This window comes from Penaeus monodon, chromosome 5, assembly GCF_015228065.2.
Source record: "Penaeus monodon isolate SGIC_2016 chromosome 5, NSTDA_Pmon_1, whole genome shotgun sequence".
Lineage (NCBI taxonomy): Eukaryota > Metazoa > Arthropoda > Malacostraca > Decapoda > Penaeidae > Penaeus > Penaeus monodon.
This window is the reverse complement of record NC_051390.1, coordinates 32,702,047-32,717,046: the sequence shown is the minus strand read 5'-3', so window position 1 is coordinate 32,717,046 and position 15,000 is coordinate 32,702,047. Positions and strand designations below refer to the sequence as shown.

The following is a 15,000-nucleotide window of genomic DNA, read 5'->3' as shown; positions in this document are numbered from 1 at the left end:
GCTCTGCTCTCCTGTTTCTCTCTGTCTGTACCTTTATGTCTGCTTCTCTCTGTCTGTCTGCCTTCCTGCCTGTCTCTCTTTGTCTCTCTCTCTCTCCATATATATATATATATATATATATATATATATATATATATATATATATATATACACATACATACATGTACGTAATATATATATATATATATATATATATATATATATATATATATATATATATATATATATGTATATATATATTTATATATATATATATATATATATATATATATATATATATATATATATATATATATATATATATATATTCTCCTCTCCCTTTGACTCCGTCTATATATCTCTTCTACTGTTCCATTCCGCCCTCATCATCCACCGCCATCGCAGCAGGAAGGGTGGATAGAGGGGAAGGCAAGAAGAAAACAAAGAAAAAGAAACAGAGATAAGAAAAAGAGAAAAAGCCTGAGAAAGAAAAGTCTCTCCTCATTCCATGCAACTCATCACATTCTTTTATTTTTTGGCTCCGTGTGCGATAGAGTTGGATTAGATGGTAGTTTAAGACCCCGGCAAACTTTTTACTTTTTCTTTCTTTCTTTTTTCTGGAAGTGTGTGAGGGTGGGGAGGGGGGAGGAGCGGAGGGAGGGTGAGGGGAGGGGCGGGGCTTTTTTCTAGGGCCCTCCCACCCCGCCCCGCCCCCACCCCCGCCGGAAGTGGATGAAAACACCACAGGCATTTTTTTGGGTGTAAACTTGAGCATCTAGAAGTCTTTACCCGCGAGGAGGGGGGTACTTTTTGGGCTCCTTTTTTCTCCCTGTCTTTTTTCTCTTTATTTTCTTTCCTTCCCTTTCTTTCTTTCTTTTTTCCCTTTCTCCCTCCTTTTTTTCCTTGGGGATAGAAGCCAACTTTTTTTTTGCATTTATATTTTTCATTCATGGCGGTTTTTCTGTGAGTGAATGTGAATGTATTTTAGCTTTATCCCCTCAGTTTCTGGAACATAGAATATTCGAATTGGTTTTGCTTGTTAAGGGAGGGAGAAGGAGAGGAAGAGAGAGGGAGTGAAAGAAAAAAAATAGAGGGGGAAAGAAGGAGGAAGAAATCTAGCTAACTGTGTGGGTTTTATCTATCAATTTATCTAGTTATCTATCTACACCTCTAATCTGTCTATTTATGAGCGCAGTGAACGTACACATCTAGTACCCCAACACACACATATGCACATACACACATATATGTGTATGCATGTGCACCCCTATACCCAAACACAAACAAACAACAGACAGGGGCCGAGGCCCAGGGCTCTGCTGCCGATCGCTTTTTCTCGGTCGATCAAGATACGGTCACGTCATTTTTCCCGTATAAGAAAAGCAGGTAAACAAATAAACAATTTCATCTCCTATTTGTCGAGGGAGGGAATGACAGGAGGCGGAGGTCTGGCCGAAAAAATGCCCAACGTGTTTTTAAATCCCTTTGTGAAAAGAATCTCCGCATATTTTTAATACTTTTATGAGCAATAGTTTTGAGAAAGTTGAAAGGGGAGGAGGGGGAAGGGGAAGGAGAGGGGAGAAAGGGAAGGGAAGCGGTGGAAGAGGGGAGACTGGAAAGGGGAGAGGAGGAAGAAGGGGAGAAAGAGAAAAGTGCAGAGAAAGGGGGGATAGAAAATCGAATAGAAGAGCTAAGAAAGAGGAGGCGAGAGCAAGGGGAAGAGAGAAGAGGGAAAAGAGCTGAAAGGAGAGGGCATTATAGGAGAAAGGAAAAAAAGAAAAGGGGAGAAGGCTAGAGGAAGGGAGAGTGGGAGAGAGGGAGAAGGAAAGAAAGTAGAAGGAGAGGGTGAGAGAGAGGGAGAGGAGATAAGAAGAGAGAGGGAGATGGTGAGAGAGAGAGGGCAGGGAGCGAGAAAAGAGATTCTTGGTGTTCGAGTCCTAAGGGCTTCACTTTTCCTAACCTTCTCTACGCCTAGAAAGAGGCATATCGAATATCGTGTCCTTTTTCTTCTTTTTTGCTGTTTTGCTTTCTCTCTTCTTTATTTCTCTTTCAGTTTCGCCCTTTTTTCTCTCTCTTCTGACTTTTTCCTAATGTCGTAATCCGCGTAGTGAATACAGATAAAGCTCCGCGGATTAGAGTGAGTGCGGGGAAACGCACATGCAGATGTTACTATACAGCTTGGCTCTCGTCCCACTACAGAGGAATTAATGTTTGTTCGAACTGGATTAATGTTTTGAAATCCCTCCCTCCCCCGCCCTCATTAAAAGAAAAAAGTGTATTGATAATATTTATGGAAGATGATGCCTAGGAATGGCGATCTGATTATCAGAATACCTGACAACAAACCGAGGCCGAGAGTCATTATCAGTAATCGTAAAATGAATTTGTTATCAACAACGAACGCTACATAAGCAGTTGGTGAAATACGTATCGTCGTAACCATAAACTTTATCTCGCATAATAATAATAAAACGTTGCTTGGTAAAGCATAAACCCGGTCCTCAAACGCAGAATTTTTTGCCTGCTTTTACCACGCAGCAGATCATGGCTGGCCCCCATTGATGCAAAGAAGAGAAAAACGCTGTTTCCTTCGGTCAAACGTGTTTCGGGTCGAGACTTCGGCCGCGATTCGCCCGGCGTCGGCGACTCTGCGCCGGGAGGAGGGCGCCCTTCGCTCTCTTCTCTGCTGCTTCACAAATTTCCTTTGTTTGGTTATTATCACTTGTTTTTTCTTACTTTCTCTCTCTCTCTCTTTCTCTCTCTCTCTCTCGCTCTCTCGCTCGCTCTCTCTCTCTCGCTCTCTCGCTCTCTCTCTCTCGCTCTCTCGCTCTCTCTCTCTCTCTCTCTCTCTCTCTCTCTCTCTCTCTCTCTCTCTCTCTCTCTCTCTCTCTCTCTCTCTCTCTCTCTCTCTCTCTTTTGTTTGTGTGTATGCGTCCTTCCAGACGACACGCCGAAGAATTCGCTCTTTTATGTTCCCGCGTTTTATCCGTCCTTTTTCTCCTTCCCGAGATTTACTGCACCGGCCTCTCTCCCCGCCGTAAGCAAAAAAATCTTGGCGTTTCGCCCGAACGCTCCAGATTACAGGTCGTTCTCTAACTAACGACAGACACACAACTGTCTGTTGCGTCAGTAATTAGCAGATACTTGTTACCTGATCGCCCCCGCCCCCTTCGCACCCGTTCGGAGGTGCTTCCCTGCCTAACCTCTGTTTGATTGGGACCTTGCGATCGCTGTGGACCAACATTGCATTATCTTCATCTGTGCCTTCATCTTTTCACATCTGTATTATGTGTATGCGTGTGTGTGTGTGTGTGTGTGTGTGTGTGTGTGTGTGTGTGTGTGTGTGTGTGTGTGTGTGTGTGTGTGTGTGTGTGTACACACGTCTGTCTATATCTCGATCTCTATTTATAGCCATCTGTCTTTTCATTTATCTGTGTCTCTATCGATATCTATATTTTTATCCGTATATCTATATCTATATGTCTATATATCTATATGTATATCTGTATCTGTCAGTCTATCTGCACATCTATATCTCTCTATCTCTTTATTTTTTCTCCATGTCTATATCTGTCTATCTATCTATTTATCTATCTATTTGTCTGTCTATCTATCTATCTATCTATATGTCTGTCTGTCTGTCTATCTATTTATCTGTCTATCTGTTTATCTATCTATCTGCCTATCTATCTGCCTAACTGTGTGCGTGCGCATCTGTACGAGGCGCCTCAGGAGCCGCCCCCAGTAACGAGTGGCCTTCCCCCGCAGTACATAATGAACATGAGCGAGGACGACCCGCGCCGGATGGAGGAGATCCGCAAGTACGCCGCCATTTACGGACGCTTCGACTGTAAGCGGAAGCCGGAGAAGCCGCTAACCTTGCACGAGGTAAGAAAGGGGGCGATGAAAGCCGTAAGAGGAGCAATGGAAGAGACCTGGGGGAGAGCAAAGAATAGGGGAGGGTACTGAGGGGGGAAAGGGAGTGAGAGAAGATAGAGAAAAGTTGGGGATGGAAAGGGAGATAAATGAAGGAAGAACACGAAGAGGTTAAAAATAATGTTAATGATTGGAGAAAGAGAAATATATAGAGAAGAAAAATAAGGGAAGGTTTGCTATATTCCTAGTTCCTTGTGGCCTGAGAAAGTTACGGGAAGATAACTCGGTGCTTGAATATATAATTGTAGGATTATATGTGATCGGCTTAGTAGTAAAATGAATAGGGAGATATTGGGCTTAATCTCCAAAGTCCATTGGCAAGAAGAAGATTCGGCTTAAAATCATAATACACGATTTTATGAATAATCTTTCTCGGCGGCAGGAACACTGCTAAATCAAAGGGAAAGATATTCCGGTCTCTTTCTCCGTCTTCACGTGTCAGGGAAATGTCGCTCACATCCTTTCCTTCGCAAGTGTCAGGAAATGGTGATCCGAATCAGCCAGTCCGTGCCCGGTGCTGGTAGATGACTAACCTCCCCTCCTCCCCAGGTGTCCGTCAACGAGGCTGCGGCACAGATTTGCAAGTACATGCCGGCTCTGCTGACGCGCCGCGACGAGCTCTTCCCTCTCGCCCGCCAGGTCGTGCGTGACTCGGGCTACCAGTACTCCAAGGGTCATTCCAGGTCAGTCTACGATGCTCATTCCTTTTTTGAGTTCTATGTTCTCTTTTTTTATAAATCCGCTTTGCTGTCACAAAAATAGATATATAGATGAAATTGATGCCTTTCACTAGTTGTGACTAATAATTTTCATTTATACTAGACCGTCCTCTTTCAATTTCTTTTTGATTATCAGGTTATCACTACAGATTAGCCTTTTTTAATATTTGTCTCTGCATCAGCTTTTGTTAACTCACGTTTCCTTGAATAAGATTAGGTCATGCTTGCCTCAAAAATAACTTGACAAGCCGAGTCTCCTAACTCGCTTGCCTCAGCTTATTTGTCTCACTCGCTTGCCTCAGCTTATTTGTCTCACTCGCTTGCCTCAGCTTATTTGTCTCACTCGCTTGCCTCAGCTTATTTGTCTCACTCGCTTGCCTCAGCTTATTTGTCTCACTCGCTTGCCTCAGCTTATTTGTCTCACTCGCTTGCCTCAGCTTATTTGTCTCACTCGCTTGCCTCAGCTTATTTGTCTCACTCGCTTGCCTCAGCTTATTTGTCTCACTCGCTTGCCTCAGCTTATTTGTCTCACTCGCTTGCCTCAGCTTATTTGTCTCACTCGCTTGCCTCAGCTTATTTGTCTCACTCGCTTGCCTCAGCTTATTTGTCTCACTCGCTTGCCTCAGCTTATTTGTCTCACTCGCTTGCCTCAGCTTATTTGTCTCACTCGCTTGCTTCAGCTTATTTGTCTCACTCGCTTGCCTCAGCTTATTTGTCTCACTCGCTTGCCTCAGCTTATTTGTCTCACTCGCTTGCTTCAGCTTATTTGTCTCACGAGCATGTCACTTCCCGAGGCGCAAACACGGTTCGCCGGCTTCGGACTCGTTACTTTCACGCCACTCGCGGGCGCTGGCAGGTCATTCAGAACCAGTTATGCCTGATTACTGCATGACTTGCATATTGTTTACGATAACTGTGGCGTTCATGTGCAAGAGAAACTCCCGCTGCTAATCTACTTAACTAGATATTTGCATTTAAGCAAGTTTTGTTTTTTGTGGCGCCATGGCAGGTTATTTTCTGCGAGTGTTTTTGCTTGTTGGGTTAATGTTATTGATAATGAGATTATATTTTTATGAGAATTAATTCTGTTATGATCTTCTTTTCGTGAATAGATTTTATACACATCAAGACATGTGTGTAAATATATATATATATATATATATATATATATATATATATATATATATATATATATATATATATATATACATATATACACACACACACACACACACACACACACACACACATATATATATATATATATATATATATATATATATATATATATATGTGTGTGTGTGTGTGTGTGTGTGTGTGTGTATGTATGTATGTGTGTGTTTGTGTGTGTGTGTGTGTGTGTGTGTGTGTGTGTGTGTGTGTGTGTGTGTGTGTGTGTGTGTGTGAGAGAGAGAGAGAGAGAGAGAGAGAGAGAGAGACTGTGTGTGTGTGTGTGTGTGTGTGTGAGATAATTTTACAAAAAAAAAATATATATATATATAATGCCAATGTTCATAACATCAGACGAACAATATAATTATGTAGGTTTGCACTCTGCATTCTATCCGAATGCCACCACAGCACTGATATAAACCTCCCTCACAGTGCATGTTTCAAGCTTTTCTCTCCGTTCCCTGTGAATGACCTTCCCGTGGCGTCTCCCTTGCAGGTCCCAGACTGTAGTCGGCCGCGAGGAGGAGCCCAGGACTAAAAGGTCAAGGTCAGATTCAGGTCATGACACAGGTGACCTCAAGAACGACCTCCAGTGGAAAAAGAGACAGGTAAGGCACCCTGACCTTCGCTTGTTACGCTCGCAAAGGGAAAAGCAAATCGCGTTCAAACGAGGCCAGAGCACCTCCAGATGAGACGTCTGATTCTCTTTGCAATATACATGCTAGGGTGTTTGTGTATAATTGTTCAGTAAATTGTTCGCTAAATCATTAAATCTGCATTGTTTATGCCAGAAGAGTAATGTTACCGAATATATCAGTTAAAGATAGATGATAATATTAGTGTTGCTGCCACCTTTATAATTATTAGTACTATTATAATTATGATATGATAAGAATAATGATAAGAGTAATATTAATGATGGCGACAATGATGATAATGAGACGACTGATATTATCACTCATTATTATTGTTATATTTTCTTATCATTATTTTCAGCATCATTATCATTATTACTAATAATGTCATTACCATTTTGCTGTTGTTAATGTTAGAACTATTATCCCAATCATCATGACCAACTCTTCCTTACAATGTTACCGATGCCACAGCCAGTGCAGAGGCAGCCAGCCCGCCCTTCTCACCCGCCCTTCCCCCGCAGGAGCGCCTGGAGGCCATCAGCGAGGAGTTGAGACACATGAGCGAGCGCGCCGAGGAGGTGAGGACTTCGCTCACCTCAGGCAGCGGGGACGTGTCGGCTCTCACCTCCCAAATGGACGCCCTCCAGACCCGCCACGCCCAACTCACCCTCGAACAGAACGAGCTCCTCAAGGCCCAGCGCAAGTGAGTCCTCCTTGGTGATGTGTTGGTTGAGAGGAGCACATGTGGAGGAAGAGGTTGCTGTGGTGTTGGTGGTGGCGCACGGGGGGTGCCAGGGGGAGAAAGACGCCCCACTGGATCCAGACGGGGTGCCACAGTGCCTCCGGATATCTGTGGCTCGCCTCGCCTCGTGTGCCCAAAGCATGGCTTGCAGATATGGATGATGTGCAAAAGAGATTTTAGGTTAAGATTGTTGTTTTTGTTTGTTTGTTTTATCACGGCGCAGATGTGATTCTCTTGCCCCGAACTGTGCCAAACCTAATGTTTAAGGTTCTTGTTCATTTACCAATGAGTACAAATCATTATCATTACATTGATGCTGCATTATTTACATCATTGTCACATCTGTCATATTTCACTGTTTTAAGCGTACAAAAAGATAATCTGTCAATGCGCGGACACATTTCCCTGTAGTATATCGTATTATTGAAAAATGTTGTTACTTGTATGATGTACATATATTTATTACCCATAGCGTTTGCAACTAATGATCAGGGAAAAGTGTAATTGAACAATTAGGATGTAGAAAGCCACTGAAGATGCCTAATAAGTAAAGCTTGATTGGCAAATGCACCTTAAGACTGGAAGTCCCGAGCCTCGAGACAGCGGGCGACCGTGCTCTGAGAAGCAAGACCAGCAGCTCGTGCTTACGCTCAGCCAAGCTCCTCCTACCTCAGGCTCTTCATTGCGGTGGAGCGTCGAATGCGTGGAGCCGCCGCATTGCCAAATAGTGTGGTGGAAATCCTCAATAAGTTTAAGTCATTTTTTGGGTTTTTATTGTACTTTTTTTGTGATATTCAGTTTGTTTTATTGTTATCAGTAATTTCATTGGCATTAATTCCATGTTCGCAGCATAGAAATACCTTCATTTTTGTTTATGGATTTAACCGACTGGTATTATATTATAAACAAATAAATATACTTGTAATTTAAAAGGCTTTGTTTTCAATTAGCAAAAAATCTGCTGGGCTTGACCCTTCATCCCCCCCCTCCCCCAGCAGCCCCGCCCGACGTGAAGCGCAAACTCGCCACACAGCCAGCGCCATTCCAGGCACCTCGCGATCCCTCCAGTGTGTCACGGTTTTTGTAATGATAAAGAACCATATTTGCATAAACTATTATATTTTACCCACACGGTAGATACATTTCCGGCTATAAATGTCCAAATTCACATAAACGTAAATTGGACGAAAATAGAATCGAGTATGAATGTAACTTGTAACTTTCTTGGGTAAACTCGTGGCTTCCAAAATATTTCTTTAGCGAACTTTTTTGTGTGTGGCTGGGGGGGGGGGGCAAAGGAAGTTGACAATGAGCTCAAAATACGACATGTTTACCGAACAAATCTGCTGCTTTAGGAGGTTAGATGAACTTAAAAGTCTAGTGATTAAGTCGATTTATACGCAGCGAGCAAGAGTTCTGCAAGGGTGCTTCGTCTGAGAAGTTAGTTCTTAAACTTAAAGTTAGAGTTCGCCGCTACATGGTTTACTTACGAGACTCGCTACATAAGTTAGAGTTAGATTCGTGTAGGTGCGCACACGGAGGGATCAACGCACAGCACATGTGCACAAATGCATGCAAATCCAAACGTACATGTTCTCATAGACGTGCTTATACAAACACACGGAGAGTCGTTTGAGAACCAGTCATGGGAATTACTTGAATGAATGAGCTGATAACCAGTTTAGGCAGTTGCATGAAAGCAACAGAGACCCAAACGACGAAGACGACGTGAAAAGGCGCCGCTGGTTCGACCCGAGACGACCTCCGCGGTGCACTTGCCTCGTCGGCAGCGGTGACGCAGGCGCTGGCGCGGTGTCGTTGGTACTTCAAGGCTTATGAGAGCCTCGGCTGCTGACGCGGCAGAGCATTTAAGTAATCAACACTTGTTGTTTGTCTGGGTTGTGGAGAGAGGAGTGGCAGCCCTTGGTTGCTCGGTATTTGGCGTTTCCCTCGAACACAGACTCATGCATACTGACACGCCCGCGTGGACACACGTGCAAGTATGTATGAAATGTATGTGCATATACTTACGCATGTAATGTTGTATGCATGTATGTTTACATATAGGTATAGACCAATAGATCGCAGCGCGGTGTTTTCCCTCGGCGAGCGAATCCATCACGCCCCATACATCTCCGGGAGCGGCGCGCCGCGTGATTAATAAGGCCTTTCCTCGTGAAAAGAACTGAGTCCCGTCGGGTACATAAAGGACGGGGAAGAAAGGGCCGAAGGGGGGAGGCAGGAGTAGGAAGGAGGGGGTAGGGGCGAGTGACCGGCGGGCCGCGGTGCTCCCGTCATTAGTAACCGCCATTTAGCGTCCACCGCCGATCAAACAAGGTCGCCGGACCCAATTTATGGAGAAGGTCATTATGGTGATGCGGTGATTTATCAAGGCCGCGCAGCGAGGCGAGGCCGCGAACACCTGTGTTCGGGGCACGCAATTTGCGTGAGCGGCGCTCAGCCTTGCTGCCTCAGCCGCCAAGGGTCACGCGCGCTGGTATCTCCGTTAACGGTATTTTTGCCATTATGTTGATGTTATTATTATTATTTATTTAATCATATATTTATTTATTTATTACCATTATTATTATTATCATTATTATTATTATTATTATTATTATTATTGTTATTATCATTATTATTATTATTATTATTATTATTATTATTATTATTATTATTATTATTATTATTATTATTATTATTATTATACCTGTTATTGCAATGATCATAATCATCATCAGATATGAAATCAAGATTTTTTTCAATCATATCATCATTCCGACGTCCATGCTTGCTTGAATTTATTCAAGTCAAGTCGTCTTGCGTGAGAAAATTCAAGCTTGACGATCATGCAACGATACTGAAAAAAAGTCTCACTATTTACATCATTTTATTGTCATGCTTAGCTCACACTCCTCCTTTAACATGTTTGAAGAAAAACTCAAATATCATCTCAGGTAAATAATAAGTATACATCGTCAAAATCATTTCGGATTATGAGAAAGAAGTATAAGCATAAACAAGTATCCAAAACTCTCTCCTTTTATGCTCGTTGTCCCCCTCACTCTCGGCTTCCCTCTCATCACAGACTGGGAAGTTGTCACAGATCCACTCGCTTCTCCCCCTCGAGGCTCGCACGCGGCTTCTCCTCAGTCGTGGTGATATATCAACCGCCTCGGCTTCCCCCTCACCCCCTCTGCCCTGCTCCCAGCTCCCCCAGAAGCACCTCCGTCAGGTTAGGGGGGCGGTGCAGGGCGGACTGGGGGAGGGGGTGAGGGAGGATAGGAAGAGGGAGTTCCGTCCTATCATAAATCAAAAGCTTTAACCATCTATTTGCTCCTGCCGATCCTTCCTGACGGGAGTTGCCAAAGGGGATCATTTTCTGTGCCCTCTTTCTCTCCCTCTTCTCTTTCTATTTTTTCTCTTTATTCTGTCGTTATTCTCTCTCTCTCTCTCTCTCTCTCTCTCTCTCTCTCTCTCTCTCTCTCTCTCTCTCTCTCTCTCTCTCTCTCTCTCTCTCTCTCTCTCTCTCTCTCTCTCTCTCGAACATACAGTTAGTGAGTCCTGGGTCAAGGGGTGGATTCACTGAACAGGTTAACCGAAAAAAGTATTCCATTGTGGTCGTGGGATTTTTTTTCTTATTTTATATATAATCGTCAAAATTTATCAGAAGAATTCACATTACTTTGTGAAAATGAGTTATGTGATGTGTGCTAGAGGTGTGTTAATATGTTATCGAGAACTATTGCACTTTGAACCGAGTTTCGCTCCTTTTGGATAAAACATCGCTTTGTTTCACTTATTCAGTTAAAATTCATCCAAATTTCAGCTCTACCGAGTCTGAATGCAATATAAAAGCACACAGAACAGACATAACCCTACAGCATTTAAGCCATAAAACCTTAATGGATTTCAGCCGTACTTAGATTTGAATACTTTATCTGTGTTTTTTATACGTATATATTTGACCCAGCATCCTGAAGACAGAGTTTCTACATAAAAGGAGGGAAAGTGCCATTGTTTGTGATCATCTCTCTCTCTCTCTCTCTCTCTCTCTCTCTCTCTCTCTCTCTCTCTCTCTCTCTCTCTCTCTCTCTCTCTCTCTCTCTCTCTCTCTCGCTCTCTCTCTCTCTCTCTCTCCTTTTTTATCTTTCATTTTTTTACCCCATGTTGATTTAGGTCGCGTTTTCTATGGCGGTCCTGTTGGAGCCGGTGGACGGCGGGGTTGCCAGCGTCTATTTTTCTTGGCCATGCAGGTTCTGCCCTTCTATAGAACCCCATTTCTTTGGCTACAGCCTCGGTCATTTTTGCCATTTTTATCTCCTAATACAGAGCCTGACATTAAAAGACGGCCGCTCGAATATGGACTCCCTTGACCACTGCTATTTGTAATGTTTCGAAAACTGCAGAGAAAGAATGACGGAATATAAAAAGGAAGAGAAGGAAAAATGAGAAATAAGATTTTTAACTTGTCCTTACAATAGCAACCTTTCCATTCGCGTCTTGATGCGCCCACGCTGATGGAAAATAATATGATGTTGGAGTTTTGTCCAGGAATGGACGAGTTTTGTCGTGGGAAACTCTCTCTCTATCTCTCTCTCTCTCTCTCTCTCTCTCTCTCTCTATATATATATATATATATATATATATATATATATATATATATAATTATTATCTATCTCATCATGTACTCTCTCTCTCTCTCTCTCTCTCTCTCTCTCTCTCTCTTTCTCTTCTCTCTCTCTCTCTCTCTCTCTCTCTCTCTCTCTCTCTCTCTCTCTCTCTCTCTCTCTCTCTCTCTCTCTCTCTCTCTCTCTCTCACACACACACACACACACACACACACACACACACACACACACACACACACACACACACACACACGTGTGTGTGTGTGTGTGTGTGTGTATGTGTACATACCTAGTTATCTATCTATCTATCTCTCTGTCTATCTATTCAACAATGTATCTATCTATCACTATCAATCTGTCTGCTAAGAAGAATACCCCTATTGCGGGCGGGGAAAAGAATCTCGGCGCTTCGGTTTTGGTCTAAAGTGTCCAGCTTATTCTGATTCGGCAGCTAAGACTGTCGGGAGCGGTTAAAGCAATAAAAAGGTAATGGTAATGGCTACGGTATCTGTGATAAATAACAGTGTTTACAATAATGATGATAACGGTGATGCTGATTACGGTGAAACATCAATAACAAGATTATTGACGATAATGATAATAGTACTAACAATTTTTTATTGTTATTATCGTCACTATTATCATTATTGTTGTTACTGATAATATTGGTAATAAGGTTCATAACAATTATAATAATGATGATGATAATTGTGCCAATAGAAATAACAACGATAATGATAGTGATAATAATGATAATTATAATAATAGTAATAATGACAATGATAGTAATTGTGATGGAGATTATGGTGATAGTAATAGCAATGTTAATAATAATACATTATTATTGTTGTTATTATTGTTATTGTCTTCATTATCACTGCTACCATTATTAGTATCATCCTACTGATGGTATAAATGAATAGCCATAAACGTCTGTTTTCCTCAAGGGCTGACATCTCGCGCTCAATCACAACACTAAACATTTTTCCGAAAGGTTTTACAAGGCAGTCAGGCTTTATCACCGCACGAGTTTCAGATCAGTAAGTTTCTGCAGACAATAAGGGGGAAATTTACCAGAACTCTCAAAGGGAAAAGGGATGACCCGGGACAGACATTATAACAGTCATAATGAACATTAAGATATTGCAAGTAATCAGCTTGAGAAACGTAAAAGCGAATAAAATAAAGAAAATTCCATTTGGCTTGCGAAGGAAAACGGATGCTTTCGGTGCGCTTCCCTCTCTTCCGTTGTTATAGACGTAAATAACAAACGCACAGTGAAATTGGCCGGCTCTCTTTTAACAACGCAGGCGATATATGGCGCATATAAAATTCCTCCAAACAGTCATCTATATGCAATGGGTCCGATAAATGTGCCTATAGATACCCTTTCCTCGATAATATAATTAATAGCTATAATCGTCTGTAGTAACAGATGTGATGAGATTCATGGAAGCGAAGAACAGTCGCGGGAAAAGATGGCGGTCTTAACGGAAGGAATCGGCAAGGTTAGATCGAAATAGATGACTATTATAGTGCTTATATCAAAAAGTATATTTTAGGACACTCATGGAAATTAGTATATATTGATTTTGACAATAAGCAAGGGCTGTAGTGATGATATAAGTAATGATGGGAATGCAAATGACCATTATTCTCATGAAGGTATAGTCATAATAATAATGATACCTTATCATGATGATAACGATAACTATAAAGGAGTTGTGATATTGGTGCAAATAACAACAAGAGTATGGCATATGATAATACCGTTAAGGTGAATGATATGATCAATAATAATAGCGATGTTAACAGTTACAATGTTGTTAACTTACAGATGAATGATAACGCCATTGTGTTAAGTGCTGGGATACCTGACAAAACAAGTATTTACATGGAAAAAAAAGTTTTCTTTGTAATACAGAATTCCCCCAAAAGAGAAATAAAATCCTACCTCAATTTTCGTCAAACATTTTACAAATATTTTTCAGTGGCAATGCCTTTACCGAAGCGAAAAAAATGAAAATTTGGGACAGATAAAACTGGAATTGAATGCTAAAGTTGATTAATGAGTCGTTTTCCAAGCAATCTGATATGGCGTGATAACAAAAACGCTGTTTTTTTAGCAAGAAAATCAAAGGGGAAGAGAAAAGTTGGAAGAAGCGGGGCGGTAGACGTAAAAAGGGAGGAGGAGGAGGAGGAGAGAGAGAGAGAGAGAGAGAGAGAGAGAGAGAGAGAGAGAGAGAGAGAGAGAGAGAGAGAGAGAGAGAGAGAGAGAGAGAGAGAGAGAGGGAGAGAGAGAAAGAGAGAGAGAGAGAGGACGGTAGAAAGAGTCAAAGAATGAAAGAATGAGAGGCGAAGGGAAGTAACTAAACAGACAAACAACGAAACAGACAATAATAATATTAACAATAATAAAGATTATCACCGAGAGGAAGAAATCAGAAGACCCTACATGATCTTAAAAACAACATAAAAGAATATTACTCATAAATCTTGCAGTTGTTGCAGTAACCTAGGTAGACTAGCTCGCCCATAGAGAAGCTCCCATGACACGCTCACAATGCGATGTAGTTGCAAGGGCGTTGCATGCCACACTTAAATCATTGCGTTACAGAGGATAAATTATTATTATTATTATTATTATTATTATTATCATTGTTATCATCATCATCATTAATATTATTATTGCTATTATTATTATTATTATTATTATTATTATTATTATTATTGTTATTATTATTATTATTATTATTATTATTATTATTATTATTATTATTATTATCATTATTATTATTATTATTATTACTGTTGTCGTCATTCTCATTCTCATTATTAAAGAAAGGTAATAATGTGAATAAGTGATTTAGTTAAAAAAAAGAAGATTGGGGTAAAGGAGAAGAAGAAGAAGAAGACGACGACGAAAAAAAAAAGAAGAAGAGGAGATGGAAGAAGAGTAAAAGAAGAAGACAGAAAAGAAGAAGGTAAATGAGGAGGAGGAAAAAATAATAATAAAAATTAGCACTAGTAGTAAAAAGGAGGAGGAAGAGGAGAAAGGAAATCAGTATCCTCCTCCCCTCCCCTTCCCTCCCTCCCCTTCCCTCCCTCCCCCTTCCTCTTTCAGGCCCCTACCCCCTGCCCCCCACTCTCCTCGCTTCCCACTCTTCCCCATGAATCTCCCA

At 41.6% G+C, this 15,000-nt stretch overlaps 1 protein-coding gene across 1 annotated transcript in view; it reads left to right on the top strand.

Moving 5' to 3' along the window:
* LOC119573172 (NGFI-A-binding protein homolog) overlaps positions 1-15,000 on the top strand; it is a gene marked incomplete at its 3' end in the record, with an annotated part of 122,264 nt that overhangs the window by 95,944 nt on the left and 11,320 nt on the right. Inside the window, 4 exon segments of the mRNA XM_037920241.1 lie at positions 3,748-3,867; positions 4,465-4,598; positions 6,304-6,415; positions 6,967-7,148. Of these exon segments, the coding sequence (XP_037776169.1) occupies positions 3,748-3,867; positions 4,465-4,598; positions 6,304-6,415; positions 6,967-7,148 (548 nt within the window).